Source organism: Quercus lobata, chromosome 8 (assembly GCF_001633185.2).
Source record: "Quercus lobata isolate SW786 chromosome 8, ValleyOak3.0 Primary Assembly, whole genome shotgun sequence".
NCBI lineage: Eukaryota > Viridiplantae > Streptophyta > Magnoliopsida > Fagales > Fagaceae > Quercus > Quercus lobata.
This window is the reverse complement of record NC_044911.1, coordinates 2,249,322-2,266,572: the sequence shown is the minus strand read 5'-3', so window position 1 is coordinate 2,266,572 and position 17,251 is coordinate 2,249,322. Positions and strand designations below refer to the sequence as shown.

The 17,251-nt window shown below is 40.9% G+C and overlaps 1 protein-coding gene across 3 annotated transcripts in view; it reads left to right on the top strand.

The window, feature by feature from the left end:
- Positions 1-17,251, top strand: part of LOC115958197 (heavy metal-associated isoprenylated plant protein 47-like) — a 48,969-nt gene that overhangs the window by 11,492 nt on the left and 20,226 nt on the right. For 2 of the 3 annotated variants that reach the window (XM_031076592.1, XM_031076590.1), the window contains exons 3-5: positions 8,142-8,207; positions 13,374-13,452; positions 13,538-13,884. In XM_031076592.1, the coding sequence (XP_030932452.1) occupies positions 8,202-8,207; positions 13,374-13,452; positions 13,538-13,839 (387 nt within the window). In that variant the 5' untranslated portion in view covers positions 8,142-8,201 and the 3' untranslated portion in view covers positions 13,840-13,884. Of the gene's footprint in view, positions 1-8,141; positions 8,208-13,373; positions 13,453-13,537; positions 13,885-17,251 lie in introns of those variants that run through there. The other variant, XM_031076591.1, reaches the window with a different exon arrangement.

Here is a 17,251-nt window from a genome sequence, read left to right as displayed (position 1 = left end):
CTCTTCCGCCCATCTTCCCTTTGCTCCGTCCAACCTTCTTTTGAGCCCGTTCAAGATAGTCTTGTTTACCGCTTCAGCTTGGCCGTTGCTTTGTGGGTATGCCGGGGTTGAATACTTGTTTTTGATGCCAAGCTTACTACAAAAGCTCCGGAAAGCATTGCTGTCGAACTGCAGCCCATTGTCTGATACCAGCGAATTCGGCACCCCAAACCGTGTAACTATGTTTTTCCATACAAATTTTTTCACGTCGGAATCCCGGATATTAGCCAAGGCCTCTGCTTCAGCCCACTTTGTGAAGTAATCTACAGCCACCAATACAAAACGGCGGTTCCCCGTTGCCCGGGGGAAAGGCCCAAGGATGTCAAGCCCCCATTGTGCAAATGGCCACGGGCTGCTGACAGGATTTAGCTGTCCTGCAGGTTGATGGATCATTGGGGCGTGCTTTTGACATTGTTCGCAACTTCGTACGTATTCGGCGGCATCCTTCTGCATCTGTGGCCACCAAAACCCCTGTGTCATTGCTCGGTGTGCCAAAGATCGTCCCCCGGCATGCCCGCCGCACACTCCCTCATGCAGCTCGGTCAGGAGCTCTTTGACCCTGTCTGGATGTAGGCATAAGAGGTAAGGGCCTGCAAAGGATCTTCGGTACAATTTTCGGTCTGAAGACAGCCAGTATCTGGGAGCCATTCGCCGAATCTTGTTGGCCTCGGCCTCATTCTCCGGAACTTTATCCTCGGCAAGGAAGTCTATGATCGGGCTCATCCAACTTGGACCAGCTACTGCCACCTGCGCAATCTCTACTCCGGCTTGGTCGGGAACATTCTTCACCTGGATGCTTGGCTCCTTTACAAGTTCTACCGTGATGAGCCTTGGCGTATCCTCGGTAGCCGATGAGGCTAACGTGGCAAGAGAGTCAGCGTGCTTGTTTTGTGACCGGGCTACCTGGGATATCTTTACCGTTCCAAACTGACCGATAATCTGCTTTGCCGCGCCGAGATAAGCTTTCATTCTGGGGTCCCGAGCTTCGAAGTCCCCAGTGATCTGATAAACCACCAGTCGAGAATCAGAGTAGATCTCTATGTCCTTGGCGCCCAGATGTAATACTGCCCTCAATCCGGCCAACATGGCTTCGTATTCGGCTTCGTTGTTCGAGGCTTTGAACCCCAGTCTGAGGGAGTGTTCCAGTCGTATACCCTCCGGGGTGACAATGACAATACCAGCCCCGGCCCCCATAGCATTCGATGCACCGTCCACAAATAACCTCCATGGGCGAATCTCCGCACTACAGATTATTTTGCCTTCGTCCTTGGGTGTAAACTCTGCGATGAAGTCAGCCAGAACCTGTCCCTTCACCGAGCTTCTAGGCCGGTATCTTATGTCAAACGATCCCAGCCGAGTCCCCCACTTGGCAATCCGCCCTGTGAAGTCTGATCTCTTCAATAGTGACTGCAATGGATACTCGGTGAGGACGAACACTGTGTGTGCCTGGAAGTAATGTGGCAACTTTCTCGTGGCGTGCACCAGAGCCAAAACTAACTTCTCGAGAGGCAGGTACCTTGTCTCGGCATCGACCAAGGTTTTGCTCACGTAATACACCGGCATCTGCACTCCCCGGTCCCTTAGCAACACAGCACTTACCGCATGGTCGGTGACAGCGAGATACATAAACAGATCCTCTCCGGGATCCGGGGCCGTCAACCTCGGCGCCTTTGCCAAATATTCCTTTAGCTCTCGAAAGGCTTCATCGCAGCTCTCGTCCCATAGAAACCCCTTCCACTTTTTCAGAAGCTGATAAAAAGGCCGGCAACGGTCGGCAGACTTGGAGATGAATCTGTTCAGGGCCGCTAGCATTCCAGTGAGCACTTGCACCTCTTTGGGATTGCTTGGTGGTTTGAGGCGGTTCACGGCTTCTATCTGGTCGGGGTTAGCTTCTATACCCCGAGTAGAGATCAGATACCCCAGGAACTTACCAGCCCCCACTCCGAAAGTGCACTTTTCGGCATTCAAGCGCAATTTATACCGACGTAGTATCTCAAACACTCCCCGGAGATCTTCGGTGTGCTGCGACTCAATTCTGCTTTTCACCACCATATCATCGATATAAACTTCAACCGTGCATCCAATTTTTTCTCGGAACATTCTCGTCATCATTCTCTGATACGTAGCCCCGGCGTTCTTTAGTCCGAACGGCATGACCTCGTAGTGATAATTTGCATTCGGGGAGATAAATGCAGTCTTTTCTCGGTCTTCGGGCGCCAAGGCAATTTGGTGGTAGCCCTGGAAGGCATCCAGGAAGCTCATCCTCGGATGCCCGTACGTTGCATCTACTAGCTGGTCAATCTTGGGCATCGGGAATGGGTCCTTGGGACATGCCTTGTTCAAGTCTGTGAAATCCACACAAACTCTCCATTTCCCGTTCTTCTTCTTTACCACGACAGTGTTTGCCAACCACTTCGGGAAGAATATCTCCTTTATGGCTCCGGCATCCTTCAGCCGCTGTACCTCCAGGTTTACTGCCTCGACGTGTTCCCTCGACGCTCTTCTCGGTTTCTGCTTCTTTGGGGGGAATAACGGATCCACGTTGAGTCTGTGGACAATGAACTCGGGATCTACGCCGGGCACTTCATACGGGCTCCACGCAAAAACGTCCACGTTTTGCAATAAGAACAGCAACATATCTACCCTTTCCCGGTCGTTCATGCTTGTACCTATCTGGAAATACTTGTCAGCATCTGGGAGAATCCTTACCTTCAGCACCTCCTCGGCCACGTCCGCCCCAGCTTCCCCCTGGGGTTTCTGTAATTGCTATGAATTTTCTTTCTCGTTCTCCTCAGTTCGACCGAGCTGTTCGTTCTCCCACCGGACCGCGGCGACGAGGCACTGCCTCGCCACCTGCTGATTCCCCCTTACCACGGCAACTCCATTCTCGGTAGGAAATTTCACTTTTACGTGAAGGGTGGACGGGACAGCCCCCATTGCGTGAATCCACGGCCTTCCCAGGATTGCGGTGTATGGTGCGAATGATCGGACCACTATAAATGTAACTATAACTGTCTTGCCTTCCATGTTCACTGGGAGAGAGATCTGCCCCTCGGGAATTACAACCCTCCCATCAAACGAGACCAACGGCGTGTCATACTTCGCCAAATCCTGGGTCTTTAACCCTAGCCCTTCAAAGAGATCCGGGTACATGACGTCGGCTCCGCTTCCTTGATCAATCATCACCCTCTTCACCAGGAATCCGCCTATCCGGGCTGTCACCACCAAAGCATCGTCGTGGGGTTGGACCGTCCCCTCGAAATCATCTTCTCCGAACGAGATGGTCGGCCGTCCACCTTTTTTCTTCTTTTTGGATGATTCTCCTTCCGCGCATGCTACTGTCAGTATCCTTTTAGCCGCTGCTGCCCTTCTTGGTGCGGCATGGATGACTTCGATTACCCCCAGGGGTGGTGGAAGGGGATTCCTTTTCTGTTGGGATCCCTGCCCGGTTTCTCGGTTAACGGAATCTGTTACAAACTCTTTTAAGTACCCGGCCCTTGCTAGCTGTCCGAGATGATCTTTTAATACCCGGCACTGTTCAGTCGTGTGCCCCTTGTCTCTGTGATAGGTGCAGTATAAGTTTTGGTTCCTCCGAGATGGGTCGCCCCCCATTTTGTTCGGCCACCTGAAGAATGGCTCGTCTTTGATCCGTTCCAGGATCTTGTGAACTGGCTCTTTAAACACCACATTGACCCCGTCGATCTGCCCCTCTGGTCCCTGCATTCTGAAGTCTCGTTTCGGTTTTGCCGGCAAAACGTTTTGCCGAGATCTCCCCACTAAAGGAGCTTTCCCCCTGCTTTGCAACCGGTCATCTTCCAGGCGTTTGTACTCCTCTATGCGTCTCATCAGTTGCCTCATGTCCTCGGGGGGTCTTCTCGTCAGTGACTCCCGTAATTCAGAATCCTCAGGGAGCCCCATTCTGAAGGTGCTTGCCGCAATTTTCTCGTTTCCTCCACCAATCTCGTTATAGAGTTCCCAGTATCGGCTGGCATAACTCCGAAGGGTTTCCCCAACCCTCATCTTCATGGAAAGTAGTGCGTCAACCGGCTGTTGCACCCGGCTACATGTCACGAACCTGCTGCCGAATTCCTGAATCAGCTCGGCAAAGCTGTGTATGGAGCCCTTCCGCAAACCATTGAACCATCTTAGTGCCGTGGAACCGAGACTAGAGGGAAAAACCTTACACATTAATGCATCGTTGTGCGCATGCAAAGACATCATGTGGATGTAATGGCTAACATGCTCCACGGGTCTGTCCTTCCCTCATACGAATTGAATGGTGGTCGTGTGAATCTGCTCGGCATAGGGGCCCGTTCAATTTCATCGGAAAACGGTGACCGGGCAGCCATCCGTAGAGCCCGGCTCATTGCGTCCATGGAGGCATTGTGGTGTAGACGTTCTTCCGGTGATTCTGATCCTTGGTGATCATAACCGTGCGACCGTGAGCGGTTCCGTCGATTGCGTGGTTCCCGTGATTGCCGGTGCGACTCTTGGGAGCGCGACCGGTCTCGGGACCGATGCGTATTAGACCGGCTGGAGGCCTCACCCTGGTTTCTCCTTTGCTGGGAGTTGCGATTCCTTTCATCTCGCCGAACCCTTGCTTCCAGCTCTAGGTCCATTACCAGTCTGCGTAACCGTTCCAGCTCTCGGTCCCTTTCGTCATGCCGCCGATGCGCCGAGACGTCCGAAACCGTCCAGTGTGTCTGAGCCGATCCTTCTCCTTGTCCGGACCCTTCCTCCCTTCTTGAGTGCTCCCTATCTTCCCGCCTTTTTTGCCTTCTCTCCCTCCATGTTGACCCCCGAGAAGATCCCATGGAGCCGCTTGGTGCACGCTCCTTAGACATCCTCGTCGTTTGAGTCCCAGTCGAACTACAGCTTTGTAGGAGGGCCCCACGGTGGGCGCCAATTGTAAGGACCAAGTACGAGGCCTATGGGCCTTGGATTATTATGGGCTCACAATCTATTTGTAGTGGGCTTGAAGATTTCCTACTATGGGTCGTTCTTGGCAGAGACTCAAAGCAACGCCCAGTTTGATGTCCACTCTTTCACTCTTTTCTCCAAAAATCCCATTCTTCTCCCATCTTTCTTCTATTTATAGCCAAGGTTAGTGGGAAGATCATGATTACAGCCACCGTTTGTGCCATTGAAGGTCCAATATCATTTGATTTAAGTGGATGTTTAGGTGAGAGGGCGGTGCTGCATTTATGATCTTGGAACTTGATTCCATCTGGACCGATAATGCTCGGCAGCACCGTCTCCCGTGCATACCACATTTTCCCGGGAATAACTCATGTACATGACCGGGAACGTTTGACCGAGCCCACCTTGGAACTTAATACCCTACACCTGTTTGTTATTTATGAATCCCCGGGAATGGCGTAGGACGACTGGACCTTTCGGCTGGGCCTGTGGCCAAAGCCAGTACGGGACAAGGCCCAGGGCCTGTATGGGCCTGGGATCACCGCACTGTACAATTGGGGCAGGGCCCGGGGTCTGTATGGGCCTAAGGTCTCGGTGCCGTACAGCATCAAAATCCTTATTATAGTTCCATAAAATCAAATTTCTATAAGGTGGTTTTGAACTAGAGTTTATTTTATATACAATTTTGCCAACATGAAAAAAATGTTCTTTTTTTAAATATAGAAAAACAGTATGAAGGAAACTTCATTAAAAAAAAAAAGTGAAAAGACTTCTTAATTAGATTAATACACCTTAAAACATCATTGTAATGTCCCCATTGTCACAATTATGAAAAGTAAGGGGCTGTTTGGTAACATTGTTCTAATAATGTTATTTATATATTTTTTTAAAAATACGTGTAGATGAAAAAGTGTGTGGAAATACGTGTAATGTCGTTTAAAAACTAAAAAGTGTTGCTTAAACTACCATACCAAACGGCCCCTAAGTTTCGTTGTGTTTAAAGATTTCAGAGTTACTTCCTCTGTCCCAATTTGTTTGTCCTATTTGAAAAATCAAATTTTTTAAGAGAACATCATTTATTATTTTGTCTACCTTATAAAAATGTATAAGTTTACAAAACTACCCTTAAATAAATTTATTAGTTTTTTTTTTTTTTTTAAGAGTTATTCTTAATGAGACAACTAAAAAGGTGTCACAATTAGATTGATTTTTCACGATTGTCAGTGTGACAAGTTATTAATGATAGACAATAAAGTGGTGTTATTAGTGGTGGTATGGGTTTTATTGCACTTTGATATTTTGAAATATTTTGTTTAGAATCTCAAGTTTTGGGTTTAATCCCTAAACCAAATTTCAATTTGATTGGTTAACAAATATAAGAGAAATATGAAACCATATATGAAGCTAGATGGGAGAAAGATCAGGTGGGCGGGGGGTCACAGAGCTAGTTGTTTGTGCAGGAGAGAAATTAAAAATAAAATAAAATAAAAAATATTCACGCAGGAGAGAGAAAAGAAAGAGTGTGTTGTCTTATTAGTGGTCCCATAATCTTCAAAATATTTACAACAATGTCATTGAATAATGCTATTCAAAAGCTAAAATATGTTCTAGTGTTTTCAAAATATAGTGTTTAAACAACTTAAATTGAGAACTGTAACTCGAAAGCTCTTAATCAAACACTCTTACCAAACATGTTTTTTTTTTTTTTTTTGGCAACAGTTTTTCAGTGTCTAAACACTGAAAACTGTTGTTTAAAATTGCATACCAAATAGGCCCTTGGTGAATGTTTTTGTATTGAACCTAATGAAGAAACTATGCTTCATGGTTTCATATTGACCATCATATGGTTCCCACACAACACGCAAAACAACCATTCATATTTAGGTAGTATTTGTTATACACATCCTATATATTATATACATTCTTATACATATGCTTAAAGTGCACAGAAACTGTGACTTGAAGTCTAAGAAATCATGAATTTCAAGTCACGCTTTCTGTGGACTTTAAGCTTATGTGAAAGAATGTGTATAATAGGAATATAGAATCTGTACTAGTATTTTTCCAAATATTTTTCTTTTGAGAGGGTTTGATTCATTTGTTCCCAAATGACACGGACGGTTGGTCCAGTGCCGTGGCTTTTCAGCCCAGCAGCATCTCAGCATGTAACATAATTAAGCTTAGTTTGGGTTTTAATCTTCGATTATAAGAGGTAGTAGAGTTTTAATGGGATGTGATTATGTGTATTACCTTCTAATATTTTATTTGCAAAAATCTAATGCGATATTATTAAAAGGCATAATAGGATCTTTTATATAATGTTCTTATTGAATTTAATTTCTAATCACAATACCGAAGTATAATCTGATTTAATTTGAACCCTGTATTCACTTGATAAAGTGGTACGATTTAGTTGTAATGCAAAATAGTGGGGGAAAATGAACATTTGTCCCTAATTTACAAACTATACAGTAAAATGTTTCTGTTTTGAAATTATTTAGCAAAATACCCCTCTTTTTTAAACTTGATTTTAACAAAATCGAGTTACAGGTGAAACTCAACATTAACAATCATATTTTACCACTTGATTTTTTTTAAAAAAAATTTAAGTGAAACGTGTTATTACTAATGTCAAGTTACACTTAAAAATATACACAGAACTCGATTTTGATAGTATCGAGTTTTACAAATTGAGTTTAAAAAATAGGGGCATTTTATTGCATAGTTTTAAAATTAGGGGCAAAAACAGATTCCCACCCCTCCCCTCCCCCCCAAAAAAAATAGTGGCCATATTGAAAGAACTGTAGCACCCACATACTTGGAAGAAGTTTTTTTCTTGGAGCACTTCGTATATGTTTGGATTCAGCTGATTGTGACTACGCGTTCACGTTTGGCGTTTCTTCTTTTTTTATTTTATTTATGCATGCGTTTCAATAGACATAAAGCACTGTTCAGTAGGTTTCATGCACTGTTCACGTGACACACAAGCACTTTATTAAAAAGGATCCCATGGCACTATTCACACATTTAAAAATTATTTTACTACATTGTTTTCAATTTTCAGCAAAATAAATTATATCCAAACGGATCCTTCATTTATTATTGGAGCTTATGTATTGCATGTGCATTTTCCACTAAGCTATATATTTATAGTTCTACAATTTCTCTCTCCGTTAAAACAGTTTAAGCCCATCAGAGTTCTCTCATAGAGTGCGCTACGTTGCTTTTTCCTCCTCCAAAACATGAAGGTAAACCCTCGCAAATTTCACAAAGATTGCACCAAAAGCAAATTTTCTGAAGCTTTATTTGCCTTTTAGCTTTATAAAACAAGAAAAGCTTGTAGGGAATTTAATAAAAATCCCAACCTGTGAGAAACAAAACAAATAGAGAAAACACACGCCAAAGAAAACAATCACACGCACAAGACAATATTTACGTGGTTCGGCAATTTGCCTACGTCCACGGAGTTGCAGGGATTTCACTATTATTAGGGAAAATACAATAGTGCACAAGAACACTCTCAAGAAACCCAAATCCCAATTACACCCTAGCACTCTCTCACAGAAAAAATAAGAATAGAAGCTGGCTGCCTCTCTTTTCTCTATTTTCTCTCATGCGGCTGCTAACTAGGTTAATTGGAATTACTCTCTATAATCTCACGGTTACACTACATCTTAAACATAATATATATATTTATATATATGTCAAAGTCGGCTGGAGCATTCCCTTTACAACTAGGATTCTATTAACTTACGTTGACTTGGGCTTGGCAATTCAAGTCACACACACGGCCCATTTCAACAAATCTCCACCTTGGCTTGAATTGATCAAGCTACACGAGCAAACTCCTCCATCAGCTCCACCTTAGCCCTTAAGGGCTCACAAGTTGCAAACATCAACCACAATCCTTCATAACACAGTCCCTCATCCCTGCAACTCATCCTCCTATCCTCAAGCTAGAAGACCAATTGAAGCTGCGCACAACTTCAACTTCTCAATAGTGACACCCTTAGTCAACATGTTTGCCGGGTTCTTAGATCCACAAATCTTCTCAAGCATTACCAGCTTATCTTCAACAAGGTAACAGATAAAGTGGTATTTTGTCTGTATGTGCTTCGACTTTGAATGAAAAGCTGAATTTTTGGCAAGAAAGATTGCACTCTGACTGTCACTGTGTAGAATGCCCATCTCCTGCTTCTTACCCAATTCATCTAAGAAACCATGTAGCCAAATCATCTCCTTTCCAGTTTCAGTTGCTGCAACATACTCAGCTTCTATAGTCGACAAAGTGACAATCTTCTGTAGATTTGAAGCCCATGATATAGTTGTACCACCCAGAGTGAAAACAAACCCTGTAGTACTCTTTCTACTATCAATATCACCAGCAAAATCAGTATCTACATAACCCTGCAATTTCAAACTTGCACCTGTGAAGCAAAGATATGTATCTGATGAACCCTTCAGATATCTCAGAATCCACTTGACTGCCTCCCAATGCTGCTTTCCAGGCCTACTCATGAATCTGCTCACAACTCCCACTGCATGTGCAATGTCTGGCGTTGTACACACCATAACATACATTAAGCTGCCAATAGCTGAGGCATAGGGTACCTTGCTCATGTGGTCCCTTTCTTCTTCTGTCTTCGGTGACTGTTCTTTGCTTAGTTTGAAATGACTACCCAAGGGTGTGCTCACTGGTTTAGCTTCATTCATATTGAACCTGCTGAGAACTTTCTTCACATACTCTGACTGCGAAAGTTTCAATGTACCATTAGCCTTATCTCTAATGATTATCATACCAAGGATTTGCTTTGCAGCTCCCAAATCCTTCATTGCAAACTGTTTGGACAATTGCTTCTTCAGATTATTAATCTCCTCAATGCTAAATTCTGCAATAAGCATATCATCCACTTACAACAGTAATATGATGTAAGAATTGTCAAAAAACTTAACATAGCAACAGTGATCAGCTTCACATCTCTTGAACCCAAATTTGTGCATAAAACTGTCAAATTTCTTGTACCACTGTCTAGGAGCTTGTTTTAGGCCATACAAGCTCTTTCTCAGTTTGCAGACTAAATTCTCTTGTCCTTGAGTAATGAACCCTTCTGGCTGAATCATGTAAAGGTCTTCCTCCAAGTCACCATGAAGGAATGCTGTCTTCACATCTAACTGCTCAAGATGTAAGTTTTCTGCAGCCACCATTCCCAGTACTAGTCTAATTGTTGACATCTTCATAACTGGAGAAAATATCTCTGTGTAGTCAATGCCTTCCTTCTGCTGGAACCCTTTAATAACTAATCTGGCCTTGTAAAGTTTGCTACCATCATGCTCATTCTTTATTCTGTATACCCACTTGTTGTGCAAAGCCTTCTTTCCTACTGGCAATTCAGTCAGTTCTCATGTCTAATTCCCCAACAAGGAATCCATCTCATCCTTCATGGCTAACTCCCACTTGCTTGAATTCTCATCTTGCAAGACTTCATCATAACACTCTGACTCACCACCATCAGTCAACAGGAGATAATTTAGAGTGGGTGAATAACGCTGTGGAGGTCTAATGTTTCTGGAAGATCTGCGGACTTCAGCTACAGGTGTACTCAGATCTACTTGTGAATTTACATTCTCCTTATCTTCTTCACCCCTTTTCTGCACAGTACCTTCAGTCAATTCATCTAAGTTAACAAACTCAGATTTCTTTTGATCTATCCCTGTAACATCTGACACTACAGTTGACCTGTCTTTGTACATAACCTGTTCATTAAATATCACATTTCTACTTCTGATAATTTTCCTGTTTTGTTCATCCCAAAACCTATAGCCAAATTTCTCATCACCGTAGCCAATGAAAAAACATATTTTAGACTTTGCATCAAGTTTACTACGAGCATCAGAATCAATATGAACATAAGAAACACAACCAAAAACTTTTAAGTGTGAAAACTTTACCTCTTTACTGCTCCAAACCTCCTCAGGAAGTCTGAACTCCATGGGAACTGAAGGTCCTCGGTTTATCAGGTAAGCTGCAGTGCTAACAGCATCAGCCCAAAAAGTTTTTGGTAGTCCAGCATGCAACCTCATACTCCTAGCACGCTCATTGAGAGTTCTGTTCATGCGCTCAGCCACACCATTCTGCTGTGGTGTCCCAGGAATGGTCTTCTCCATCCTAATTCCCTGTGCAGCACAATATTCACTGAACCCTCCATCTATGTACTCTCCTCCATTATCTGACCTCAAACATTTTACTTTCAAACCTGTTTCTGTCTCAACCATGGCCTTCCACTTCTTAAAGGTTTCAAATACATCAGATTTATTTTTCGGAAAATAAACCCATACTTTTCTGCTTGAGTCATCAATGAAAGTGATGTAGTACCTTGAGCCTCCAAGGGATGCAACCGGAGAAGACCCCCACAAATCAATGTGTACTAACTCCAATTTTTCAGCCTTCGATGTCCTGCCAGTTTTTAAGAAGCTCACATTTTTCTACTTTCCTAAGATGCAACTTTCACACATGTCAAAATCAATAGACTTCAATTCTAGTAGTTTTTCGTTTGACAGCAGCATCTTCATCCCTTTCTCACTCATGTGACCAAGTCTGCGGTGCCATAGGCTTGTATCAGTACTTGCATCAGCAACTGCAATTGTGTCTCTTGGACTTGAGGTCATGTACAGAGTACCAGTTTTCTTTCCACGAGCCAATACCCTAGCTCCCTTTGTAACTTTCCAAGTACCACCAACAAATAGTATTGCATGCCCTTCATCATCAAGTTGTCCAACAGAAATCAGATTCCTCCTTAGGTCAAGAATATGTCGAACCTTCTCCAGTAGCCAAACAGACCCATTGGGCAACAATATTCGAACATCTCCCATACCCACAACATCCAAGGCTGAACCATCAGCCAAATACACCTTACCAAAATCACCTGCAACATATTTCTGTATGATTTCTCGGTGTGGAGTGGTATGAAACGAAGCTCCTGAATCCAAAACCCAATCATCAAGTGGACTGTCTACTGCAAGAAGTAATGCATCCTGTACTTCTTCTGTTACAGTATTAGCAGAATCATCTTCATTCTTCTTCTTAGGACTTTTGCATTGATTCCTAAAGTGATCTGTTTTCCCACAATTCCAGCATTGTACTTGTTGGCCTGATCTAGATTTACTTCTATTCCGATTAGAATTTCTGGATTTTGATCTGCCCCGATTTGAATTTCTGTTATTACCTCTACCTCTTGTCTCAAGGTTTAGGGCAGAACCAGATCCTAAGGATTCACCTACATCTCCTCTGCGAATCTCCTCAGCCAGAATTAAATCTCGTATATCATTGTACTTGAGTTTTTCCTTTCCTGTAGAATTGCTTATTGCCATCCTCATTGCCTCCCAACTGTTTGGCAAAGAAGTTAAGACAATCAGAGTACGAATCTTATCATCAAAATCAATTTCTACAGATGACAATTGATTTGTGATAGTATTAAATTCATTCAGATGTTGTGCTACTGATGCATTCTCTGCCATCTTCAGATTGAACAGTTTTTTCATCAAATGCACCTTATTGTTTGCTGACGGCTTTTCATACATACCAGACAAAGCCTTCATCAGATCTGCTGTGGTCTTCTCCTTTACAACATTGTGTGCAACAGACCTAGACAGAGTTAACCTAATAACTCCTAGTACCTATCTGTCAAGAAGAACCCATTCCTCAGCCTTCATAGCCTCAGGTTTTGTCCCCAAAAGAGGCAGATGCAATTTCCTCCCATAGAGATAATCTTCAATCTGCATCCTCCAATACGCGAAGTCTGTGCCATCAAACTTTTCTATTGCAGACGCCTTTCCTGCTTCCTCTGCCATTGCTCTCACTCAAACCTAACCCTAGGCTCTGATACCAGTTGTAGGGAATTTAATAAAAATCCCAACCTGTGAGAAACAAAACAAATAGAGAAAACACACGCCAAAGAAAATAATCACACGCACAAGACAATATTTACGTGGTTCGGCAATTTGCCTACGTCCACGGAGTTGCAGGGATTTCACTATTATCAGGGAAAATACAATAGTGCACAAGAACACTTTAAAGAAACCCAAATCCCAATTACACCCTAGCACTCTCTCACAGAAAAAATAAGAATAGAAGCTGGCTGCCTCTCTTTTCTCTATTTTCTCTCATGCGGCTGCTAACTAGGTTAATTGGAATTACTCTCTATAATCTCACGGTTACACTACATCTTAAACATAATATATATATTTATATATATGTCAAAGTCGGCTGGAGCATTCACTTTACAACTAGGATTCTATTAACTTACGTTGACTTGGGCTTGGCAATTCAAGTCACACACACGGCCCATTTCAACAAAGCTTTGGTATATTTTAGAAATTAATTACTTACTGTGCCTTTTATTTTATGGTGCATGTAGCAAAAAATTATTATCCGAGTGCAAATGACCTGTGAAAAATGCAGAATCAAGGCCATGAAGATTGCTAGCAACACTAATGGTTAGCATCAAACGCTCAATTTTTATTTGAGCTTTTGAGAAACCATTGCTAAGGAACTTGTGTATAATGTGCGTTGATTCTACAGGTGTGATCTCAGTGGCAGTAGAAGGGTCTGATAAAGATCAATTGGTGGTGATTGGCGAAGGTGTGGACTCCGCTAACTTGACCAGCTCGTTGAGGAAGCAGCTTTCCAATGGTGCCGCCATTTTGAGCGTTGAAGAAGTGAAGGAGAAAGAAAAGCCGGCGGAAGAGAAGGAAAAGCCAAAGGAGGATAAGAATCCAAATAATCCTGAAGAACATGCGCTAGTGTTCCATCAATATCCACCAGTTCCCATGTTCTGTGAAGTAGTCTATGATCCTGATCCAAGTTTCTGCTCCATCATGTGATCTATGAGCTGAGAATTTTACTCTCTCTCTCTTTTTTTTTTTTTTTTTTTTTTTTTTTTTTTTTTTTTTTAAAAACAATCATGTATGTTGAGGAATTTGATGCTTCAGTGCAAAAGGAATAGACAATTTCCCCATCTTTTTGTTTCATGAATGTAATGCCCTGATTGTTGCAATATGGACTTTGCTAGTATTCTAAGTATTTGTTAAACCACTAATGTGAAAAAACTTTTTTCATATCATAATCGTGGAGTTATAAGTTATGTAATTATAAATGCATGTACTGCATCCATTGATTAGGGAAGAACATGGATAAGTATATGATCAACCCTACTAAAGTTTGAATTTAATTTTAAATCAAACTAAAAGTTGTATCTTATCATACATAGTCTTGTTTCAAATGATTGCAGTTTGTACTTTTATTGAATCTCTAGTAAGATGAACATAAAGCTATATAATAAACTACACTTGAGACTTAATTAAAAACTAATTGAGAACCCTAAAAAAAAAAAAAAAAAAAAAATTTTTACAGATTGGAGTGAAGATAATTAATATTCTCAAAGTTTTTACAGATTTTAAACAGGTCCATCAGCTTTCAAATAAAATTTTGATCATTCACAATGAGTTCCTTTAATTTGGCTGCAACTGATCAGCAATGCCACACTCACATACAGTCTTAGGTATAAGAGGAAGTCCATGATAATATATACAGCAAATCTGTTGAAATTAAAAGAGAAATAGAAAATTATAGTGAGCAGAAGTGTAAAAGAGAAAGAATACATACATAGTTCGTCTGACCGTCAACCTCCATGGAGAGAGTATTTGACAACTACTTCTTTGATATTATCAGTGTATTGTACAATGAACACTATTAAACTTAGTAGAGTATATATACTTCTACTGAGTTCAGATGCCATAGGATTACGTGTATATGGCTTATTACATAATTGGGCCTTCTATACCAATACATAAAATAATATGAAGTTATATTATTATTTTTTTTTTTTTGCACCAATATGAAGTTATATTATAAACCCACTAACACTATAAACAACATGACCTGATTCGACTCTTTTTTTTTCAAGGGTTACTAAAATTTGTCCAAATAAACACTAAAATATGACTATTACTAGATTTATTAATTAAGGACCTTCAAAATAATTAATACAACCCTTGAAATAAATATATAAAAAATTGGTTAGTTTTGTCACTAAAATGTAAATCCTCTTAAATTCACAACCCCTAATAAAAATACCCTAAAAAATTTTCAACTCTTGAAAAAATATTCAAAAAAATATTTAAAAAAAACAAAAGAATATGCTATACGATAGCCTGAAGCTAAAAAACTAAATGTAATACCCAACCTTCCTATAAATTTTTTTTAAAAAAAACAAAACAAAAAAACAATACGCTCTCTCTCAACTCTCAATCTCTTCCCTCCAAAAAAAAAAAAAAACTCAGTCTCTCATATATCACAAGCTCTCCCTCTCTGAGATCTCTCATTTTCCCCAAATACAAATCTAAGCTCGGCAATCATGGAAATTACATATCATTCAAAAAGTTTGTGATTTCTTCGTCTGTGTCTCTTTGTCTCTCTCAATCTAAGGTCGGTGTTCTCTTCGTGACTTCGTCTCTCTCTGTCACGGTGTGTTTTCTTCGTCTTTCAATCGCATTGATAAGAATAGGTATTGCCTAATAACAAACCCTAATTTCTTCTTTGAAATTTTGCATTTCTTTGTTTTCTCCCACTTTCTCGTCGATTTTCACCGCATTTCTTTGATTTTCCTTTCGCACATTTCTCAGTAAACTCAAAAATCGGTGGTCTCCTCTCATCTCGACTCCAACACCGCTGATTCCAATAGTTTGATTACATGTTCTACTCTTTCTTATGAAGTGTTCATTGTTGATTGTTGATTGTTGATTTTGAAATTGGAAAATTCTCTGTCCCTATTGATTGTTGATTTGTAAGGTTGAATCTGTGCTCTATTCTGAAGTAACTATTTAATTTGCTCCTTCAAGCTTCATTTTCTTTGATTTTTGGGAGATTTTGTTGTGTTTGTTTATCGATTTGATTTTTCAGGAATTTCCCGCGCTTTTGGATGATTACCTATCACTTCTGCTCCATTTTTTTTTTTAAATTAAATACGAAATTGAAATAATTATTTAATTAGATCGCAAACTTTGTTTAAATCTAGGAGATTTTGCTGTATTTGTTTATACGATTTAACATTTCACAAATTTCCTGCGTTTTTTAAAGCACTACCTATATATAAGTACTTATACCGCTGCGATTGCGATTGCAATTGCGATCGTGATTGTGGTTTTTTTTGTTAATTACAACCATAATTAACAAAAATAGAAAGAAGTTCTGTAACTTCTCGTGGTTTAGCAAAAAAGTACTTCAAGGCTTCTTGAGTTACCTATCAGCAGATAGGAATGAGTTTCAGCTAAGGCAATTGCAGGCATGTTAAAGATTGCTTGGCAATGCAGCCTTTGAGGCAAACCATTTGTGGTGCACACAAAAGGAAAACATCATAAAATCCTCTGCAATACCCTTCATCCAGTTTTTATATTTAAATTGTGAAAGACACTGATGGAGAATCCATATATTTTAATTGTGAAATGGGCATGAGTATACAGGGCCACGATTGTTCTGTTCTATGTTGTGAAATAGTGAGATCATACTGCATATATGCTATGAAGTTAGTTACACACGGTATAAAGACAAAAATCAAAGCAAAAATACGTAACAAGAGCAAAGTTAAAAAGGAAATTACATGATTAGTACAACGACCAAGCATATGCGCTTCAGTATTCGAACCAGGCATACAAAGACAAGAAGAGCCATTCTTTACAGTTAGAAGCCACCTGAGCATACAATGATATCAATTTAATAAGTAGTCCAATCTGCTTTTGCAGCAATAAACAATCACCATCAGAGGTAACTTCTATGTATAATAACAATTGTATGGCTATTTGTAAGCAAGTGGGATACCTTTGTACCATGTACAATCCACTCCAGCTACTATTAGAAAAGTTACAAATTGCATAGCATCCATTAGAAAACAATGAGATCAATTATCTTCATTTCTTTTTCTGCATAGTGTATGCATCTAGTAATGTCGGTAGTAAATTCATGAGCTTGCTTGCATACATGCATTCACAGCTGTATTTTTTTTTTTTTTTGCTCTGTCTTCAGAAGTATTTCAGTTTTAAATTGATCTTTGTCAACGGCATTTTCCCCATAAAAGTAGTACCCTACATCATTCAACCTTTTCAAGTTGTTTGTGTCATGTCCAAGGTTAATCCCATGTACTTAATCCCAGCTCAAATAAACTTTAATCAATGAGATATCTATACCTTGTTAAACTACATCTTTATTCTATTTTGCGTATTTATCTCGTTATGGTTTTAT